Genomic DNA, 23472 nt, shown 5'->3' with positions numbered 1-23472 from the left:
GAAGGTTGAGCCAGCAACATTGTTTTCTTGACCTGATAATCACACTGACAGTTGGGTCCTCCCCCATAGTGGACCTCTCCTACAATACAGTATCACTAGATGGAAATGTTCAAATGTAGTCAAAAAAAGTACATGTATTCTTTATCTACATGTAAATTATATTCCTGTTTTCGTGTGACCTTATTTGTGCAAGCCTCAGGGCTGCCATAGTGTTCATCAATTGTCCCTCTACCCTTTCAATCCAGCAAAATAGGCTGCTGTTGTGTGACATCTGGTTAGCACCATAGGATAAGGTGTGATTTGAAAAATGAAGCTGTAAATATGATTTCACCCCCAGGGATGCAGTTCATTATATCATATATGTCCTCATGGACAAAAGAATCAAATATCAAAGTTTTGCTAATGACGCTTTAAATAGTGTCTAGCAGAGGGCCAACTAATATCGAGTACATCAGCTAGACGCCATCATTTTGAAGCAGCTTTTTAACCACGAATTACATACCTAGTTAATTCCTGCTTTAAAGTTGATATCACTGAAAATAGGCATGTATGAAAACCAAACAAGATTTTGAAATCCATAATAATCTGTTTTAACTGATTGACTAAGTGACTGGAGTTAACTTTAAGAGCAAATTTGTTCAGGAAAGACAAATAAGTATTAGATCATGTAAGAGTGTGAACTGTTGCCTGTCTCTATGTTGGCCCTGAGGTGCACCAGTGATCTGTCCACAGATTGGCACCAGCTTTTTTGCAACCTGATATGGATCAAATATTCACTTCCATTCAATTTTATTTATACAGCGCTAAATCACAACAACAGTCACCTCAAGGTGCTTTATACTTGTAAGGTAGGCTGCACAAGAATACATGCAGAGGAAAAACCCAACAATCATGCGACCCCCTATGAGCAAGCACTTTGGCGACGTTGAGAAGGAAAAACTCCCTTTTAACAGGAAGAAACCTCCAGCAGAACCAGGCTCAGGGAGGGAGGGGCGGCCATCTGCTGCGACCGGATGGGGAGAGAATATAACAAGTACCATCAGTCACTTTGGTCAGTAGTTCTTTCACTGGAAATAAGACTTTCAAAATTTCAAACACCACACAGACACCTTCATGTGTAACAAAACAAACTATTTACTGGTACAAAACAAAATCTTTTGGCATCACATTTATTCAAAACAGTCCATCATGTTTATTAAAATTATTACCTGACAGTCTTGCCAGGGGAGGTCACTGAGTCCCCCCACCCCCCGGTGATGCCCCTGCTTGCCAGGATTACTTCTTACTTCTTATATTACTTTAATTACTTTTAATCATCATGTCACAAATTCAACAAATGTAAGAGTAGAGAGCAAGACACTACAGTTTACCAAGGAGGCGTAATGCAAAGTTCACAATCAACGCATTAAACAAAATAATGTCATTACAAATGTATTATTACCCAGCGCAGGCCCCGTATTCTTTTGTGTGTAATTCTTTATTAATCAAGCTGTTTCAATTTTAAAATCATTTTTATATGGCGTCTCTTCAGTTTCTTTATTTGTTATCTGTTTAGTTAATATAACGTGGGTCTCCTGGAACAGCTTGGTTCAACAGTCAACTGGTAGTATTTGATTTAACTGATTAGTGTCTTTCCTCCTCCCCAGCCAGCAGTCTGCACTGTGTATTTAACAGTGTTGTAATGCTGTGCTCTGACACTTCCCTCTGTCTTTCAGAGAGTATCAGAGGAGAGCTGTCAGTGGATTAAAAAAATAGCAGTTAGCTGCAACAAAACACACTCCACATTAAAGCAAATTGCTTCTTGCGATTGTTGATAGTTTCTCATTGTTGCGTCCCTCTCGGTTGGAGCTGTGATGTTGATTGTGGCTGAAGGGGCCTTCAGATGACTGATAAGCATTGATGAATGAAAATGGAAATGGTTTTCAGCGTTTTGCTTTCAAAGGGAAATCAAAAACGGTGGAAGGAGAGGGGAGAGCAGAGGCGGGAGAATATTTGCCTTTTTGCAATTAACAAGATATGTTCTTTTTTTCTGTGGTCAGAAAAATGGAAATGGCTTTTAAGGTCGTAAAGGTCGAGCGCATCGAAGCATGGTGGCTCTGCAATTACTCTTCAGGCAGCAGCCTGATTGGGGGAAGGGTGGGGAGGGGACCGACCGTGCACCGATGGTCAAATTAACGAGATGACCGGCTCCCTGTCGAAAAGATCACATGTGATTACCGTACATCAAACAGACAGAGCGCTCAAATTATCTCCCCTCTTACTGTGAAGTCAGAGAAAAGGGGATAAAACACAGATGGACTGATTAGTTAAAGGCTTTAAATGTCAAAACTTTCACTGTCCACAGCTTGAATGGATGTGCTTCTCCTCTACTCAGCAGGCACGAGGGGGGTCGTCCTTTAAGTTTACACTAGCTACAATAAATGGCTGTCTGCATGACACGATTAAAGCTATACTGGATATCATTGGACTCCTCTGTGAAGCTTATGTGAGTTCTATTGTGTCTGGTTTGATATAGCTACCTGCAAAATAGCGTCAAATATTAGGTTATATTGGTTCCGCGCATTCTTACAGGAAGCCGAGGACTAGGCCGACTTCGTTTCAAAGTCCTCACAGTCCAGCACTTCTCCTGAGTTGAAAATAGTCCTACACTTGGAACACCGACGCACTCGCCCAAGTCACTTCTCTGCTACCATAATCTAGAGGAAGAGTGACTAATGACATCCACAGCACATATAAACAATGGCTGAGGAGGAATTGATCCTGGCTGTCAACCCAGTTTTTTTTTACAATCTAGCACTGATGATGGTTAGAAGCTAGCAACAGTAAGCACTCTAAAAAAAGGACAAAATAGGCTTTCCCATGACAAAAGCTGCTACTCATGGAGACAGATGCTCAGCTTATTATTAAACTATTACACCTAGTAAGATTTTAATAGTGGCCTATACTAAAAGCTTTGGAGACGGCCTGCAAAAAGTCATTTTCACATTGTATCAAATAAGCAGTATCCGTGTTGTAAACAACGTTTTTCTTTCAATTGTCTCGGCACACAAGTTGAAATTCAAATTTGCAGAGAAATGGATTAGCAACAGCGTTGGTGGGATTCCTAGGATGGGACTCGGCTAGCTCTGCCGTTCATCACTCGCAACCTACCCTTCAGGCCACTCCTCTGGGAGTGGACGAGGAAAGTGCTCAAGAGGGCACCGGGAGGACTACTTCGAGCACACGAGCGGCCAGCTCACGCCAGCACAGGCGTTTTATAAGATTTTGGGGATTATCATTGTTCCACTCAGTTCACCCAGCGGTCCCACGTCGCAGCAGGGACAGAGTTTTCCCTCCTCTCCTTCTGGCACCCCCGCTCCCTCTTCCATGAGGAAGCAGTGATGTGAACCCATTTTTGTGTGTCATCATAGCAAACTCTGCTCCTTGAGACACCAACTGTAGCAGGAACTACCTCAGACGCTTTGGTGTTATGACTCGCAGTGTGGTGCAGACCATCCAAGAGTTTAGTGCTTTAGATTTTGGTAAGTGAAATTCTAGTGTTTCTGTAGTCTGTTACTTAATCTGCATGAATTAGCTGTTACGTGTGTCTTTGTATTCCATGTATACAGTTCATGATGTAGCTTGGTAACTAAACTTACTAGTATTACTAGAATATGTAAGTTAGCACTCCAGACATTCATCCATAAAAGGTTACATCTGGTTGCAAAAAATGCAACACAGCATAGCAGTGAAACTGTTTGTGTTCAAGCTGTAAAAAAGCCTGTAAAATTTTGTGAAAAGATTTGGTGAGTCAGTGAAGATCACTGGTGGCTGATGAGTGAAATGAGTTGGTGAGGATATGCCGAGCTTTTCTGTAAGTGCTGCCAATTTGGCCAATGGTAGCCTGTGTTAGCTGCTGTTAGCCAACGGGTGAAACTATTTTTAAAGTGGATGAAATGTAGGATTTTTTGCGAATAAACTTTCAAGACAATGTAATCAAATTGCTTATGAGAGTGAACGTGTGATTTTTAGCATTTTTATTAAGGTACTAGTAGCATTGCCACTTTCCTTTGTGCTTTTGCTTCTTTTGAGATGAAGGGGACTGCTTTCTGACAATAAAACACAGGTATGAACCTTATCATGAGTCTGAAGAGGTTCAAATTTAAATGTTCCTTTATGGCAAGTGATCGCATATGACTTCTCTTTTCCTCTGCCTGTCGCCATAGTACCTTTGTTGCCAGTCTCTAGCTGTATATGTTAAATGCATTTAGTCAAAAAGGAGATGTCCTTCCCAGCCACTGTATAGAAACATGTTGGGAGAACATGGAGCATTCCACAAACCACTTGATCCTATGGATTTTTAATAGATTTATTATAAGTTTGTAAGAAATGATCAGTTTGCAGGAGGATGTAATTACACAGTATTTTATGTATCCTTATAAGAATAATTCATTTTTTTCTTAAATAACCTGAAAAAATGTACTGACTGTGCCTTTTAGTATATAATAATCTTTTAAATATCTTTAACTCTTTTAGAACAGGGAACATTTTAAGGTTAACAAGGCAAACTGTATTTTGTTGCCTTGTACTTATGACATGTGCAATGAAAATAACGTTGAATTCTATTCTGTTCTATTCTATTAAACTAAATACCCTTCATAGTCAAAAACACAAGAAGTTGTGTTTTTCAGAAAATGCTCTAATGATATCTGCACAGTGGTACGTGACTGTTTTATGGTGCATATACTGTAATGGAATGCAGGTTATTATCCACATTTTATCATTAAATTTAAGGTTTTATTTAATGTTTGTCTCTTATTACCCTTTTAACTACAATAAGTGGGAAAATAAATGTTTTCATTAACATTTCGCAATGTCAAAGTTTCTTTTTAGGATCTTATAAAAGCTCATGGAGTATGTGTTCCCTTGCAAAAAGCTAAAAAATTTGAAATACTCACAGTTGTGCATTAAGTTTTAATGAATCAATACACAGACGGTCTGGTCCTTGTGTATTCTGACCATAGACTGTGCAGTCTGTGATTCTGACAGGTGAGTAAAACATTTGTGCCTTCAGCACTTCCCCATGGGATGCAATCACTGTATGAGAAACACTGAGAATAAAAGTTACATTTGAAACTATTTGTATTATTAGAATGCTGCGGGAGTGTGTAGGTGTTTTAAGCCATTTGCATTGGTGTTGAATGAAAATGATACATTTGTGTTCAGATACACACACATTGAGAAAAGCGCCTTCTTGAGTCTCTCTCCATGCTGTAATGATCTTCTTGTAGTGCTGCGGAAAGCCTCCGCAATCCCTTCTTCATTTCCCTCTCCTCTTCTCCCTAATGAGCAGAGCCATCCCTTCATCATCAACTACAGCATAATGTACTTTAGTCTGGGGACGAGAGGAGAAAATGGAAGGATAGATTGGAAACAGGTTCGCTTATAAGCTGATCCCACATTACGGGCTGTATATAATACGCTAAAGTCATCAAGGGTTTGTTCTCTACAATCAGAGTGATCCATCGACGATTCGACGTGCTGCAGATGAACGCGGAAACTTCACTTTGGCTGCAGGCAGGAGGGAGGCGCAGGGATTTCTCATATGCACTTGACAGAGTTGGATTTGTGGACTGAAACACATTGTCTCCACTGGTCTGATTGTAACAGATATTTGTTTTCAAGTAAAAAGCTTCAGAACAATGACATACATAAAAAAATATTTCATGTATGTTTCCACTAAGTTATTATAAAATTATAATTTACTTTGTGGCAGCTTGGAAAAGATTTCAAACTACATTTACAATAATATGACCATATATTTTCCTAGATATTTCCATATTTCCATTAATTTCAATTACATAGATAAAAGATAACACAAACCTCAGTGGTTAGTCAGTAAAAATAAAAATAAAAAATCAAGTAATTCCTTTGCTTGAGCCGCATAAAACTCCTTAATTTCCTTAAATGCACCACTCAATATAGCATGCTATAATAAATTTTATCTTGACTTTTAGAAAGATAAGTTAGATACATGGAGCAATTACTTGATACTATATCTGTGTGTTTCTGCAGCAGATCTCACAAAACTTCCTTTGTCCACTATATTCATTATAATTTGTGCTGTTCATCATATGCCAATATCATACTGTCACCTAACCACTGACATGCTCACTCTGCTGACTCCTAAAAGCTATTTGTTGGTTGATGTTTGCTGTGTTGCCTGTTAAAATAAATGTTATATTTAATTGGTATAGCTTGTTTCATCCTGAGTTTTATTCTTTTTGTCACGACCAGGAGTGGCTGTAGCTCAGGTGGTTGAGCAGGTCACCTAATAATTGGAAAGTTGATGGTTTGATCATCGTCTGCTCCAGACTGTGTGCCAAATATCCTTGGGCAAGATACTAGCCTGAAGTTGCTCTCTGATGCGTCCATTGGAGTATAAATCTGTGTGAATGCTAGCTGTTAGATGGAAAGCACTTAAATAGAAAGAACATAGAAAAAAAAGTGCGTGTCAATTAAGTGCTCAGGTAGAGTAGAAAAGCACTATATAAGAACCAGTCCGTTAACCATGCCTCTGGGCCCAGTTGTGACGTTAGTATCAGGTATACCTGGCTATTGTTCAGCAGCACATAAAACAAACTAGTAACCCAACAGCATAAATATGCTCTTGGTGTTGTGAATGCACTCTTAAACGCTCTGTTTTCCTTCTCTGTGAAAGTTGGAATCCAAAGCTAAAGTACTCAGGTCAAGCCACAGAAGTGTATGCACCCATGCTACTACTGAGGTTCAACAAGATTATATAATACAAGCCAGGAGATTCACAAAATTCACTTTAAACGCCACACATTTTTAAAACTAGATAATCACTTACAACATCAAGAAAAAAAAAATCTTATTGGGAAATGATGTCATAAAAGGATGCTTTTATTGTACATTAAAACATCTCCAGATGATTCTCAAAGAACATTATTCTGTGTCCAAGCTGCTGATGTTGGTACGATGTTCTTTTTCTGAAATGCTGTGTTACTTTTACGCTAGATGTAATGAGTATTTTCCCAAAAGTCTTGGGGATCATAAGTTGGGTCTGGCTGTCGCTAAATGATGCCACCGCCTAATTTGCATAATTGGTCATGCTTATGTAATTGTAACCTACTTTGTAGGAGAGAGAAATAACATTGTGGAAGAGACTTAGAGTGAGTAAAAACCACCCTAAATGCATTTAGAATATATTTAGAACTACAAATTTAATTTCTTTTAGCAATTGTTGTTTTCTTTAATGTCACAATTCCAACCCACCTCCTTTATCCGGGCTTGCTACCAGCAAAAGTGACCCGAAATAGGAACTCTGGCAGAGTTACTTGTTGTGTGTGTGTGTTTTTAAGTAGTTTTAAACCTGATCCTCAATAACTAAGAGTAAAAGAAGAACTGACTGCATTACAGTCAGGACGGGAGCAGCGGCTTCGCTCATGTGTGATTCATTTGCAGTTTGGACGTGTAGCATCTTCTACTCTGACGGCAGCTTGGGGCGACTGTTTCGTGAGGACTATCCGCCACCTCTGAGCGCTTTGGCACGTGCGAGTCTGCAGTCACACGGCAGCACCAGCTGCTAGTTGAGAGTAAGAGCGATAAGTGCTTTCACATCAAAAAGTCTTCATAAGTCACCAATAACACCGGCAAAAGTCGTCAGATTTGTCGCTAGTTGCTGTTTAGAAAAAAAGTCGCTAAATAAGTCGCTAAGTTGGCAACACTGCTTTTTCCGAGGTGGAATAGCAAGTTGCAGCTACCAGAATTGTAGCATTAACGGTAGCTAAAACTTTTGTCTCATTTGACCATAAAACTTCTATCTATCTTCACTGAGCTCCTTGGCCTTTCCCTTTGTTCATTGGTCAAAGACTGCCGTCACCCAAATCTGTTTCCTGTCAGAGAGAAACCAGTTGTAGCCAGTTATGACTGAATCTGGCATATTTACCTCATGTTAATCAATATGCATGGTCCTTTTTGAATAAACAAATGTATTTAATTGCAAATCAGATCCAAGGAGCAGAAACTGACAACTTGCGTGTGTTTAATATTTTTCTAGCAAACAAAAGGTAAAAGATCAAAATACTTTTCTGCTTTTGACTATTATCATTTGTGGCAGCAGGATTGTGTATGTGCATTTTTTTCCACAATAAAGTACAGCTTGTTGTACTTTTTTGTGTTTATTGTAATTAACGAACATGTGAACCAGTGAAGCAGTGTGCCTTATTAATGTTTGTCATAGGTTTTGGAAAACAGAGGAGCTCTGTGGAAACGATGCCTGGAATACATCAGACTCTGCATACACACAATACTTAGCATTTAATAGATACCTACATTTGTTTTGTCTTTCATGGTATTTGACGATAACAACAATCAAAACCCTCTTAAAAGGGCTGTTTCCTATAATTTTATTTTCCCAGCTGGAAGTAGAAATTGAGCCTGATGCATGCGGGGTGGAAGAATAATAACAGCGATGTCACTGAGACTCTAAAAACAATAAAAAGTTTTGGAGGAGTGACCATCATCTGACAGCCGAGTACGGCTTCATTAAAGCCTTATGAGAACCTGATGGTTGTAACTGTGTGTGTGTGTGTGTGTGTGTGTGTGTGTGTGTGTGTGTGTGTGTGTGTGTGTGTGTGTGTGTGTGTGTGTGTGTGTGTGTGTGCATTTGTACATGTCTGTGTGAGTGTTCCTAATATGGATTCATGGAGTTTTAGCCTGATTGCATTTTCACATCAGTCGTCAAAATGCATTTAAAAAACAATTTGATACGCGATGGCGAGAGGCCAAGAGCCGCTCAGAACCGTAGAATAAATAAAAGCAATGATGATGCCAGCGTCAGCCAGAGACCTTGATCAATCATTAGCATACATAAGAAAGTGTGTGTGCGTGTCTAAGTGTGTGTATGTGTCTGAGGGTAAGGACAAAAAAGAAGAGATAAAGTTAATGTCAGTGATGTATATTATCAATCATTTGCATGTGGAGATGTGGAGATGAGTGTGTGAAAACTGTGTGTGTCTTCAAAATGCTCCATCTGTAATTCCTCAGAGCAGTTAATTCATCATCTGTGCTTCAGCATCAGGGCATCCGCAGGCGTTTAGGACTAATATTTCAGCCCCCATTACAGTGGCAGAGCAGAGAGCTGAGGCTTCGGTTTGACCTCAGACCTCAGCCGAGGGAATCGCAGCCTGACCCCATCCATCAACGTGGGGAGAGAGGAAATATTAAGAGGGTAACATTATTAGTTTGATTACAGGGGAGAGAGATTTAGCTGTCATTTTCAGCCGGCAGTGTGGGCGGCTGTCGTTGGACGCTGTCTGTCTGATTGGCTGGCTGGGCTACCTGTCGGCATCACTGTATACCACTGACTGTATGAAGGTTGATGAAATAATGAAGTCATAAAGAGAAAAAGAATTAACATTGTTAAAGCTTTGCATTTGCACTGATTAAGTTGCATCACGCAGCAGTTTGTGGTCAGTAAAACCAAACTTCTCAGACAATGATATTAATATCCTCTATACATAAATAAACTCAACACTTTATAGAGTTCTTTACATTAAACAATATGTAAAAGTAGGAAAATGTTGATGAGCACATAATAACTCAATGGAGCTACAGATTATTACCCATATAAAAGGTTGGAGGCTTTTGGGGTAAAAATGAAAGTTTAAGAAAATTTATTTATTTACCTCATTACTCAGTGCATTGTCTCCTGCCCAGTATTCAAATGTTGTTTCTTGTTAGCTAAAAACCCAGTAAGACTGGAGAGCCTTCTCATTTCCTGTTAATGCCACTTTACCAAAATTAGCTGCAATTGAGCTAGTGGATGTTCATAAAATGGTAAATGGCCTGTATTTATATAGCGCTTTACTAGTCCCTAAGGACCCCAAAGCGCTTTACATATCCAGTCATCCACCCATTCACGCACACATTCACACACTGGTGATGGCAGCTACATTGTAGCCACAGCCACCCTGGGGCGCACTGACAGAGGCGAGGCTGCCGGACACTGGCGCCACCGGGCTCTCTGACCACCACCAGCAGGCAACGGGTGAAGTGTCTTGCCCAAGGACACAACGACCGAGACTGTCCAAGCTGGGGCTCGAACCGGCAACCTTCCGATTATAAGGCGAACTCCCAACTCTTGAGCCACGATAAGATAGCCCTCAGTCAATAGAACGTTTAAGACAAAACAGCACCCTATCTATAGCTTGAAATCACAACAACAATAGTATAAACACACTTCATTTTGTAAGGAAAAGATCCTAAAATAAAACAGAAAAAACCCCAACAATCAGACAAGCTCCCAGAAGCGAGCACTTGGTGACAGTAGGAAGGAAAAACTCCCCTTTAAAAGGAAGAAACCAGTTACAAGAGAATTTTATGACTAAAAAACTAAATGACATTTTAGTCAGAAGGTTGGCTAAAACGAAATCAAGTTTTGCTGTCAAAATTAAAACTGGTTCCAGTGTTTGCTTTAGGATTTATGACAGGACATCCTCCCACAATGTCGCCTGTTTCCAAACAGTCAACAGTTAGAGAATTATGATTAAATCAAAACAGAAACTTTTAGAATTTTGATTAAAATGCAACTTGTTGTGTAGAATTTTTTAAAAAAGTGTTGAGTTTATGTACAGGGGATATTATTTATTCAAATAATTAATCAGTAAAATATGATTGTTATAAACTGAATGTATAAAAATCCAGTAAATTTAATTTTTCCTGTAAATGTAACATTTTGCATCATACTTTCACAAAATTATGTGGAAAATTTACACGTAATCAAATTCTGTAAAGTCAGAATTTGCGGTATTATTTGTTAATATATATACAAACACCTCGTACAAACTGTCGGAGGTGGAGAGGTAAAGATTTGGGCTTATTTTGCAGTAATTAAGATGACCATGATCTCCTGTAAGTATTGTAAAGTCAAATGTGAGGCCATCCGTCATCCGTTGACAACTAAAGCTTGTGGGACGTCAAGAAAGCTGTGCAACAATGCATAGCTGCAAACCTCAATGAACTGAGGCAACATTGAAAAACAGTGGGCCAAAATTCTTTACAGCACCTAAAATAAAGGGAAAGTGTTGTTAAGGAGAAAAATGAGTTCATGATCTTTCTGGGAAAGGAAGGAAATCACATTTATTAAGCAGAAGTGTCATAGGTTTAAAATGTAGAAATAATATTTGGTGACACTCGTCATCTTTCGTAAGCAGGCTCTGTGTACATCAATCATCACTCATTGAAAACACAGTGTACGAGTTCTTGTCAGCAAACGGATCTTCAGGACAGAAAAGTATGATTTCTTTGTCATCTGCTGTCTTTCACCAATGATGAAAAAAAATATATCAAATGAGGATCCAGAGACGTGTGATCTTTAACGGACTGATGGTTGGCTTAATAGAAAGGCACGCGTGTCTGCAGAGATGACAGGCTGCCTCCAAAATGGATTTAGAGAGACATGACGGGGAATTATTGACTTTTGTTGTGTTTTACAGCGAGTCAGAAAAACTGATGACTGCTGATGGTGATCCTGAGTGTGTGAGAAAGTGAAACTGGTTGAATCTGGATAGGCAATACTAAACTTGATGTGGGGGTGTCTTCGGGCATAATGATGAATAAAATTCTGTTTTCCCATAATTGTGTGAAACGGGGACCAAAATGTCACCATTAAGATAAAAAAAACCCAACTTTTTGGACATTTTTGTAGTATGCAGAGTAACTCTCCTTTGGAGTCAGCCTCAAGAGGCCGTTGGAGGAACTGCAGTTTTGGAATCTTAAAGTGCTTCAGTCTAAAATAATATTCATGTCCATGACTTGACTCTTTTAATCCCAGTAGTTTTTTTCATCTTTTTATTCAGATGTGGGCTCTACACTCTACAGTCAATAAAAAACACTAATAAAATTACATAAAATAAAACACTTAAACCACTTGTAATAACCATTTATTATTAATTTCTATTATTTTATTCTGATTCAAAATGACAAACTAGTGGAGACATAGACATATATATGTAATAGGCTCAGTTCAGAGTGTCTTCAGGGAATTGATATCACGTGGCTCTATCTGTGTGAATGTAAGTGTGGATGTCACCAGCCTTTCACAGTAGTGGGCGTAGTCTCAGGAAGTCCAGTGAACACATTTGTCCCTCGTCTTCACTTAGTCCAGTACATAAACCCGCCTTCCACCGCTGCTCCTTGCTGGACTGTTGTCCAACACCTGTGTGAGTTTAATGCAGACAGCTTGCAATGCTGCTTTAACTGACCTGCTTGCTCTCTCCTCCTTCCTCGTAGGAATAAAAATGAGAAATATTTACGTGCAAAGCTGCCTGACCCACTCTCACTCCTCCCAGCCATCTTTGTTCACCAACTCTAAAGCTCTGAGGACTGGAGCTGTGCCCCGGAGAAAGAGAGGAGAAGCTCTGATTTCTGTTACTTACCCAAAGCAACTCAGGTGAACTTTGTTCCCAGATTAATCGGCTCCGGGGGAAAGATGCTCAGATTCCTGTTTGTTAACCTGCCTAAAGACACTTACCTGAGCACAGCCTGCAGCCTGTGAACTTACTTAAAGACTTACCTGTAAACAGTGATCAAGGTTCCAGCTGTTTAACTTACATGTGATGTTCTTTTTTAAGATTCTGTTCATTTAAACAGTTTAACTTTGTAACTGTGTCCTGCGTTTGGACTTGGTCTGTTGGAGAAACCTTGGCAGCAAAATGTTAATGTTTTGCTAATTATAAAAATGAAGAAAAAATGCAGATAAAATATCAGAGATCCTCTTGATTTTTTTTGTTTTATAGCTGGTTGGGGAGGATATGTGCAAGTAGAGGGATGTGGGTCGGTTTGCGTTCCACTTTATAACTACAAGTTAATGATAACAACCATATCAGCATCTAACCTGAGTCATGTGACATAAGCAGCTTAGTTGTCTGTTCAGTTTTCTATCACGTATCAGTTAGGAGAAAAGAAATACACTCCAATACACCATACATTTTCATACAGGAAGAGCAGAGGGATGACAGCTAGGCAAGACCCCCTCGTACAAACCAGAAAATACTGATCATACTTTTGTTAAAAAACAAAATAAGTCAAGGACAACCACCAAACGGATGCACAAATTTTAATCATGACCTAAACTTTCATTCATTATCAAAATGTTTGCTGAGTAACATTTGGTGGCAGCGCAAAATGTGTCTTTATGTTTCCAGAAAAGAGGAAATTTTAGCATATAGTAAATATAATATAATCCTTTACTTCTACATGGAGATTTTGATTGTCCGTATCTAAGTAAGGTCTTCATGTGTTATTTAAGTTTGTCTTTAGAGACTGGCTAAATCCTTTCTAAACTGTGAAGATAAACTTGTAAATCTGACAAAGCTGGACTCGGATTGTCTGACCAAAAACTGAAGAACAAATCTAAAAATCTGACCAAATACTGTCTGTCAGCATTTATTATCCGCCAGTTTTTGACATATTTCCATTGAAGTTTGATACCCTGATTGAATTGCACTTGAATGCACCATGAGAGAAGAAGGTATCTGTGACAGGTGAGTATTTGTTATTTTGCTGCCAGAGCTCATGAATGTGTGTTTCTGTGTGAATGTGTGCATGTGTTATGTTTGCATGTTGTCCTGGGGGATAACAGCAGGTTGACTGTCCTGATTCTGTCTGCTGTACTTTAGGTGGTCACAGCTCACTAATGCACCATGCAGCCTGCTATGCAAACACGCACACACAAATTCACATGCACACACACGTGAATATCAAATGCACGCATACTGAGGCAAATGTTTGCGCGCGCACACATCGTCATCATCATGAGTTGATGGTCATCTGGTCATATAAAGAAACTGCAGCGACACACATCTCTGTATAATACACACACACGCGCGCTGTTCAGCCCTAATTCTATAAGGGGGTCCAGCATGTCTCCCCTGAAACCTCCAGTTCAATTCATTTGATTTCATTACACACAGAGAGAAAGAGAGAGAGGTAAACTGTATTGTGGGGGAGCGAGGCAGGGGCTGCAGTGGTGGTTTTCATTAGGAGCTGCTGGTTAGAGCTGCGATCCAATTTAGACTTCAGGCTGGCGGAGAGGCGAGCTGTGTGTTTTTATTGGTATTTAATCAGCTCAATTGGGACATTTTATTAGTGCAATGCTTTGTTTCGGAGGACAGACGAGAACTGCGGGTTATTAGAGGCTCTCAAAGTGAGGTTCGGAGTCCCTGCAGGGGTCCTGGTGGGGTTTCAGCGAGTCTAGAGGAGGATGAAATATTGAAAATGTGTCCTGCATGGCTCAATAAAGAGAAAGAGGAGAGCAGTAAAATCGCCAGAGTTGGGGGTTCGATGCCTTTGCTGAAAATGTCACGATGCAAATTATAGTTTTAGTTCTGCAAACGTGTCTCAGAGGCAAAGCTGCGAGTTAATCCTCAGAAGGTGGAGCCAAAAATAAAAGCAACCGCTGCAAACTTGACCAATGCAGAAGGAAGTAAAGAAATAAGATGGTTAATTTCAGTGTTTTAACCAGTCTAGAAGATCATCAGATTAACTATTGTGATTGTGTATAAGCTGATACATGCAGATATATTTTGAAAAAGAATTACATCTAATGACATTTAACCTTAAAAGAATTACAGTAGCACCCTTACATGAACCATGCTGTTCCCTCTGTGCTACTAGCATTCAGGGAAAGTATAGTCAAATTGAATATGGCCATTGTCATTTCTAAGTTATCAAATACTGACGTTTGGTATGGTCCCTTAAGCATCACTTTATAATACACTAGGCATCTACAGATATATACATAAAGATAGCACATCGCTCACTGCTATTCTTTGATATTGCATTACAGGTATCTAATATAATGTATACCATGTAAAAACTGGCTGCAAAAATATAAAAAAAACTATCATGACAGCATCATTTAAATGAGTCTGACTTTAACTGAGCACTTCAGACAAGTGATTAATGATGTGGCTCCAATTCTCTTGATCGAATTTGGGAGTCTGAAAACACAAAAACATGCTACTATACATCCGAACAAAATTATATGGTTCTGTATGCTGATGTGCCTACAGTTCAGGCACATGTAAATAATATCTATAAACATCAATATTTTATTGATACATTTAATTAAAATGAGCCTCTGAAAATTGAGAACTGTATAGAAAAATTGCAGTTAATGTATTCATTCAATTCAATGATTTTATCAATATAGTTCCAAATCACAACAATCATCACCTCAAGGCACCCCAACAAGTAGATGACTCCCCCTATGCGCAAGCGCTTGGCTACAGTGGAGAGGAAAAACTCCTCTTTAACAGGAAGAACCCTCTGGCATTACGACAAGGAGGGATGTCCATCTGACGCTCAGGGTGAGGAGAGAGAGACAGAAATACTTTTGTTGTCCTCTTTTGTCCCCCTTACTTGAAGATGAAAGTCTGCGTATCTTGAATGTTTAATGTAATGCACAGAGGCAAAATTGCAAACATTGTATCTTTGTCTAAATAGTTATGAAATAAACTTTGTCAACTGTGACATTATCCACTGATTTTGGAGTATGCATGCTAAAAGCTCATTGTTAGCATTTTACCCAGTGCTGTGGGGTTTTTTTTTTAAGGGTTTTTTTGGAGCTTTTTTTTAGCGCTAGAAATAATCTGCTTTAGCTAATAACTCTTAAGTTATCAGCTAAAGCTTGCAAAGCTGTTTACAACCCTACACTCACAAATTGTACAAAAGCAAAGCCAGGCACATCTGCTTGATAAGGGGTGCCAAACATAAGGCCTGAAGCCAGAATTGGCCCACTAAAGACTCCAATCTGGCCCACTGGAATGCTTTGGGAATGTGAAGTAAGGCTTGATTGTTAGATTTTCACCTGTATTTTCACAGGTTTTACACCTTTTCTACTTCTCCTGTGTCCATTTAAACAATTACTACTACGATTGTGCTTGGTACCAGCTAATTCTGTTTTTTGTCAAGCAACTAAAATAACAACGCTCGAAAAGGCACCAACACCAAAAACATAGACAAGTAGTCCAATTCAGTGACTTAGCCACATTGACCTAGCAGACAGATACTGGCAGCAGCTCACTGGCTGTGTGGGAACGCTCTACTTTAAGTGTTAAAGTTATTCGGAATAAAGAGCAATACAAAATGCACATATTTGTTATGAAGGTCGAAATGTTTTTTTATCATTATTATTAGTATTATTTTTTTAAATTATTTTTTAAAATTGAACTTCTTAAATTGAAAGTCTATGGACTGACTTCCTTTTAGAGCCAGTCTCTAGTGGCCAGTGGTGAAGAACTGCAGGTTTTGGCTTTGTTTTTCTGGGCTTTCAGACTCCCATGACCTTCATATCTGAATGGAGTATAACACAAGGACTGAAAATGCTACAGTAGCCTGAATGAGCCAAGGCTGGAAAGTAATTATACATTTAGTTGTAAACTTTAACATTTGAGCAGCATTTCGTCTTTTCTACCGAATTTTTGTGAGAATTCTCCACCATGCACCCCGTCTCTCACCCAATGGTGGCTGTACAAAAATCGAATGAAAAAATAAAGCATTCTGTTTCATTGAACATGAACCTACCCGAGACTATAGTGAGCTAAAAAACCCCCAATTATAATTACTGTACAATAAATACTTTTACTTGATTGGGGAACTTTTACTTGTAGCATCGAATTTGTGTGAGTGAGCAGTAGAGAGACAGAGTGAGGGCGGAGAGCCGGTGTGAGTGAGAGAAAGGGGAGGAGACAGTCTGAGGAGGAGCGCTGCTGAATTCGACTTTATTCGAAAGTCTGATCACACACGGCGCTTCAGTGAATGGGGAGAGGACAGTCGAGCTGGTTTGTCTGTTCAGAAAACAGATTAGAGAGAAAATACTCAACGCACTTTCGCACAGACACCTGATGATGACAAAACACTTCGCTCAAGCACAGCTCCTTTATTTGCACTTAAAGAGACTCTTCGGGCTTCGCAGCTCTTGCGTCTTTTTGGGCACAGAAACCCGCACTATTTCGTCTCAATTCCCAGAGTAAGCTGATACACACACACAGCACGGGGAAAAGTGAACGTCCTGAAGTCTGGATACATCTTGTATCCACTTTTGTATCCTCAGTTCAAATGTGGTGCTTTAAATTATTTTGTTGAGTGAAGTGGGGAGTTTTTGGCTTTACGCACGGTGAAGCTTGTCTTTTTTTCTTTAAAGACGTTTTTTTTTTTTACTTTTCAAAGGCAATAACAATCTTTAAAACGGTTCTGTTTTACTTTAAAGACCTTTTTACTTTTATACGTTTGAACACATTAAAAAAATGCTCCGAAAGACTGTTGGAATAAACAAAATGCTCCAAATCAAACCGACTTAAAATAAAAGTCCAGGAAACTGATTCTCAGTTACTCTACACAATAGAGCCAGGGGAAATGCCGTCCTGCTGAACAAACAGCCCTCTCTCCCTCTCCCTCTCTCTCTCTCCCTCTCCCCCCCCCTCTCTCTCTCTGTATGTGCGTGTGTGAGTGGGGCGCAGAGGACAACACACACAAGTGCAAACGCGCGCGCACACACACGCAGGCTCTCGCCGACATACCGACACATACTTTGGCGCTGCCTCCGCCGCCGCCGCTGCTGCCGTATCACTGTATTACACCAATGTCATTGCAGAGCTCGTGCTGCTGAGAGCCGCGCGCTCACTGGCTGACAGACTGACTGCTCCGCTTCAGGTCTGCTCTTCCCACAACACTCACAAGACCAACCGGCACACACCCGGCGGAGGAGAGCCGGGGGACGGGATGCCGGCGGCGGTGCCCGCGTGAGAGAGAGGAGAGTCCGGAGCTCCTGCACCGGCAGACAGCAGCACAAACACGGCTGTCCGCCGGTCTCCAGTCGGTGAAATAATCACCTCTTACATCCACCGATCCCGCTGATTGCTGAGCAGGTGGAAAGAGAAGAGGCAGACTGCGCGCACTCCGGGACCATGGTCCGGAGCAGCACACGGGTTATTTCTCAAGGATAAAGCCGAGAGGAGGAGAAAGAAGAGGAAACAATTAAGGAAAAGGTTTATTATATTTTGTCTTTGCGCTTTATACACTCACTCTTCTCAGCTATCTAATGATTCACTGAATTGTGACTGTTTTACGCACCGTGATCCGGATTTTCTTGAGAGTTATTTTCAAAGGTTAGAAAGAGAGGAGGAAAAAGAAGAAGAAGACAAATCAACAAAAAGAAACTTGTTGTTTATCTTTAATTGCTGAATCAATACATCCATTGATCCCATTGATCCCAGTATTCGGTGACTGGTCTGTGTTGGGAGAAAGCGCCGGAGGAGGTTGTTAAAGTAGAGAAGCGGGAGCGCATCGGAGACGACGGGGACCATGATCAGGATCTTCCCGGATTTCAGCGTCCAGGTGACGGCTTCGGCGGCCGGAGGAACCGGAGCTGGAGGAGGAGGCGGCGGAGGGGGGATGGTGACCGGACCCCCGGTGGGTCGGGTGCCCGTGCCGGTACCCGGAGCCACGAACGGGACCCCGCAGAGCGTGCAGGGAATCACCGCCTACCAACAAAGGTATGTGGGAAATCTACAGGATTAACGACCTGTAGCGGAGTCAGCGTAGGATGGGAAGGGAGTTGAAAAGAAATCTTGGAAAAGTAACACATCGAAACTAAACATACTTGTACCAAAGTGGCCTTGCGGAGAGATCTCCGCTCCTCAGTGCTCCTATAATTGATTTGACTGCGATAAAAGTATTTAAACCTACTAACATCTATTGAAATCAATCATTTTCCCCTTCGTGGGATGTTTTATGTTCAGGCACACTTGGGCATCTCTAACTCAGTGGACACTTTTTGGTTTAGTATTTTTGAAGTCGTTTTTTAAGGTATCATGAAGCAAAACTTCATCGTCAGTTGAGATTTTAAATCAAACCTGTGAAAATCACCTATAACCCCAGAATACACGAAACTCATTTGAAATGTGTAAAACTAGATGGAGAGGATTTTTTTTTATTCTTTGAGTGAATACGTTGGGATAAATATTTTCTCAGTTAGTTGCCGTTCCTTTTCAATTATTCCATCAAATCCACAAGCAAAAGAGGAATATTGTGACTTTAATGCCACATAAGAGGATTAAGGTCAATATCCACAGTTTGTTTTGGGATTATTTTTTGTGTTTCAAAGCAAATTTGTGAAGAAAAGTATAAAAATATGTGCACTCAGCAAAGACAGAGAGGATGGAGCAGCAGTGGAAGAAACGGAGGAATGAGGTTGCAGAGATTTAGTGAAAAATTATTTTCAGGAATGAGGTTCAAGTATTAAAACACGACTTCTGGAATAAAGTCGAGGTAATTCAATGGAAAACTGGGGATGATGTCCTGCTAATAACAGCGAAAACATATTGGATTATATCAGGAAAAACAAAAATGTGCTGAATGTTTTCCAGCTGGTCATGAATCCAACCTGCTCTCTTGTGACAATTCACTTCAGTCATAGCCCCCTATCCCCCCCTCCCTTATTTCCCCCCTCTACTCTGAATCTAAATGATTGCCTCCCTGTCCGGCCACTCAGTAGGGTTGTTTTTTCTAATCATCTGGAGCCACAGGGGGCAGAAACACACCCCAACACACGCACACTCTTGCCTTATTACCGGACAATCTCTCCACATTATGGGGCATAGCTCTGTGTGCGTATGTGTGTGTAAAGTCTAAAAGCTGTGGGGAGCAAACAGGACATAAATCACTGCAGGGGCCTCTCCGAGTGCACTGAGAGTGTCTCAGCCCTCTAAAGCAACAAATACAAGGCGAATAAGGGCTGTATTGTTATTTAAAGCAAAGCGTCTGGGCGCACATAGACCTCAGACCCCCATAAGGGAGGATTTTGGGCAGTGGACTGTTTGTGTCCACAGTTGAAGGGATTAGAGTAGTGGCGTGGCACGTTCTCGCATCATTTCCACTGACATAAAACCTGCTGTAATTTAACTGTGTCGTCATCGGCAGCTGGGGGCCTGTTTGAACTCCTCAAGGACCTTTGAGGCCCCTAAGACCTCAGTTTGGGAAGGGCCAGTTTGGCACATGGGGCCCATTTTGAGTGTTTGTGTCTGTAACGGCCGCAGAGGCTCAGCTTTTCTTCAGACGCAGTGTCTTTTCACCGAGCTGCCCCTCTTCCCTCTCTCCATACATAATGTTTCCCTCCACCAACAGCTGGGAGCTAATATGTTTATACATTACGCTCCATTATCCACGTCGCCTCCGTTTGACAGCTCTCAGTAAGCAGGGCTGAGACGGGGAGAGAAGGAGCAGCCAAACCTCAAAGAAAGAGCGAACGCTCGGGACCTGGTCTGGCGCAAAGTGGCCACACAGCTAGAGTAAAACTCGACCCTCAATCTACACGAAACCAACACCCAAAGAATAAATGTGTTTATTCTAAAATATCTCTATATTTCTATCTTTATCAAGATTATGCTGTTTGAACGAAGTAAGCTCACTTTAGGGCGCTGTGAAGGTGTACTGATGAGGGTCAGATCTGTGACCTTTCCGGTTTTGGCGTGATCAAAAGAAAATGTTACTTTGAAGCAGCTTTTTAAATCACATCTGGATAAACTGGGAGCCAGAGACGAAGTAACAAAAAAAAACCAACCTCTGGTTACTGAGACCTGAGCTCTGATACGAAACTGCAACTACATTTTTTTTTTTAACCGTAAATCACAGCAGCGGCTCTTAAAAGTGGTGAAAATGAAGCGCGCACACGTTCAGGTCTTCTAAGAATCCGTTAGTGCACATGGGCACTAACGGCTCACAGCTCCCGACGATCGCCGGCTGGAGGTCACGGTTCCCCCATCTTCAGTCTTTATTTTCTGCCACTGCGCCGCCTGTAACCCCGTGTTTGTGTGGAGAATACCCAGCATGCCTTTGACCTTGACAGGTCATTGGTATAGAGAGGGAGGCTTTTTCAGCTTCTAGGGCTGCAGCCAGGGGGTTAATCACACAGCACAGCGATTAGGTTACAATGAATTATACACTGAAAACGGTGGAATTTAAATGAATGAATGAAAGAGGGGAAAGAAGAAGTGAAAGGTAGTTTCTGTTGGACGATAATGAGCCATTTGCTGACGCGCAAACATCAAAGCCTGGAGGCAAATATATTTCAGTAACCTGAAATACGAAAAATAGAAAAAGAAAAAAACCGAGCAGGTTATTTGATTTATTTAGTCGAAGAAGATGGAGAAGGGGACTTTGTTTCAATTTAGAGGCTCGCAAACTCAATATCAAAATCATGACAGAGACTCGTCAGATGACCAGGAAACTGCTGATTTATTTTTATATCAAAAAACAAACGAAAACAACAAGCTGAGTTGGGATTTTGAAGTGAGACATTTGCCGTGATGTGTTTATTACTGACAGTGAAGGAAGCCAGGTGAAGGGGGTGGAGGGTGGAGGTGTGCAGATCTGATTTACAGGGAAACAATCCAAGTAAATCACCCATCATTCTTTCCACTCAACGTCTCGTGCTTTTCTCTTTTCTTCTTTTTTTATTACATTTTTAAAAATTTATTTAGGTGGTAAAATTTTTTTGATAATTAACCCACAGGGCAACCTGTATACAGGAGGAAATGAAAAAATAAATAAACACACGCACACACACACACACACACACACACACACACACACACACACACACACACACACACACACACACACACACACACACACACACACACACACAGACTCCAACTGCAACAGAGTGGCGTTGTTGCGCCGGGGCTGGAGAAAATACCGGAGATGTGTGCTGTCCTTTTTTCCTGTCAGCAGCCAGAGGAGGGAAAATGCTCCGAAAGCCACACACACTCTGACCGGCGAGAGACGCTCCGCCGCGGGGATTTTGACGGGGATACAGGCGCTGCAGTGGCGGCGAGAATGTAAAGAATTGACGCCTCTGTTTGCCTCTGTTTTTTCCTTCCTTCCTTTCTTCCTCCGGAGCGCAAGCGGGAAATTCCTCTGTGGTGCCAAAAAAGCCGAAGCTGTGCGTGCGTGGAGAGAGACAGAAGGACGAGGAGGGGAGAGACGGCGGTGATCTGAGAGGCATCCACCCCGGGTTCCCCCCTCACTCCGCTCGGCATGCCTCTGCTGCTGCTGCTGCAGCCCCGTCCCTGCCTTCGCCTCCACCACCCGTTGTTTCCACGCTCCTGAGCGGCGGCGGGGAGAGAGAGCGAGACAAGCATTAGACGCACGCGCAATCGCGCACGGCTGCTGACACCACACATACACACAGTCACACGTTCTCTCTCTCACTCACACACAGATACACACACACACATACACACACGGACATGGCTTTGTCTTAACACACCGACCATGACGCATTGCTGTCAGGGCGCAGCGCACCGCCGCCGCTCCGCGTCCACAAAAATCTGAGAAGAGGGAAAAAAAAGAAAAGAAAAGAGAGAAAGTAAGAAATCAAATAATTGTTGTAGGAAGATGGCGCCCACCAAGCCGAGCATCCAGCAGGACCCGACGCGGAGAGAACGGTAACGGGGCTTGGATTTTTGTTCCCTCACACACTTCTCCTTCAATGCATGTTTACAGCTGCACGCAGACCGGCAGCCCGGCTGGCTGTTCCGTGTCGCTTTGCGTTTTATTCTGAGGCTGGAGGTGTCAGGAGGAACGCTGTTACCCTTTCCAGAGGAGAGTCGAGTTGTGCGTGCCCGCGTGCGCGCCTCTGTGTGTGTGTGTGTGTGTGTGTCAGACGAAGAGGCGTGTGGCTGCTGGGTAACAGGTCGGTTGGCTGACTCTCAGGGAAACAGATGACTGTCTTTGCTCTGACTCGTGTGTGTGTTTCTATGCCTAAAGGTGCACGTGCATGTTAGGAAGCCATGCAGTGTGTTGATGCTCCGAGCAAGGAAGGTGTGTGCGTTGTGTCGTGGAAAACATGTGCAACCGAACGTGCATGTGTGTGCGTTTTTGGCCAATTCTACTACTCCAACACTAGTGCGCGCGCGCGTGTGTCACTGAAGAATTGCCAGTGATCTTTAATGTGGAGGGATGTACATGGACTCACCTGTTCAAGTCACACAAAGCACACCTGTACATGACCTCAAAGGCGATTCACCTGCTCTGATTTTTAAGGTTGAATTTTTGTTGACATGTTTAAATTTGTGTGTATGTCTTCTTTAATCTGCTGTTAATATTGTTATATCCACCATGCTTTCAAATGTCAAAGCTGATCTTTTACAGAGGAACACAGTTCTTGTTGGTGTATCTGCTATAGCTTCTTTGTAACCGCTGCTTCAAGGATGGCCAGTAATTACATGCTTACTCCTTGTATTTTATTCAGTGTGTGATGCATGGTGGTGTCATGTTCTCTATGGAAATCTACATTTTTTCCCCTTTTTTATACCTGTTGAATTTGGGATGGCAAGCAATTAAATGTAACCTACGCGTCTGCTCAGTTCTGTTGTGTTTTAATTTCAGAAGCCTTTGTGG

At 41.4% G+C, this 23472-nt stretch overlaps 1 protein-coding gene and 1 long non-coding RNA gene across 5 annotated transcripts in view; one reads left to right on the top strand and one right to left on the bottom strand.

The window, feature by feature from the left end:
* The first annotated feature begins 15247 nt into the window (after positions 1-15247).
* The window catches only part of npas3 (neuronal PAS domain protein 3), a 374776-nt gene continuing 366551 nt past the window's right edge, over positions 15248-23472 (top strand). For 2 of the 3 annotated variants that reach the window (XM_026151153.2, XM_026151151.2), the window contains exon 1: positions 22169-22517. In XM_026151153.2, coding sequence (XP_026006938.1) covers positions 22468-22517 — 50 coding nt within the window. In that variant the 5' untranslated portion in view covers positions 22169-22467. Of the gene's footprint in view, positions 18564-22168; positions 22518-23472 lie in introns of those variants that run through there. The other variant, XM_026151150.2, reaches the window with a different exon arrangement.
* On the bottom strand, positions 21285-22483 carry LOC145422415 (uncharacterized). Of its 2 annotated transcripts, none has more exons than XR_013903698.1 (2): positions 22344-22483; positions 21285-22175 (listed from the first exon to the last, which is right to left on the bottom strand). It is a non-coding gene; the product is annotated as an uncharacterized LOC145422415 (long non-coding RNA). The 2 variants fall into 2 exon arrangements; XR_013903699.1 differs by having other exon boundaries at positions 22340-22473.

The sequence above is a fragment of the Astatotilapia calliptera genome, chromosome 19 (assembly GCF_964374335.1).
Source record: "Astatotilapia calliptera chromosome 19, fAstCal68.1, whole genome shotgun sequence".
NCBI lineage: Eukaryota > Metazoa > Chordata > Actinopteri > Cichliformes > Cichlidae > Astatotilapia > Astatotilapia calliptera.
This window is presented reverse-complemented; position numbering and strand designations above follow the sequence as displayed.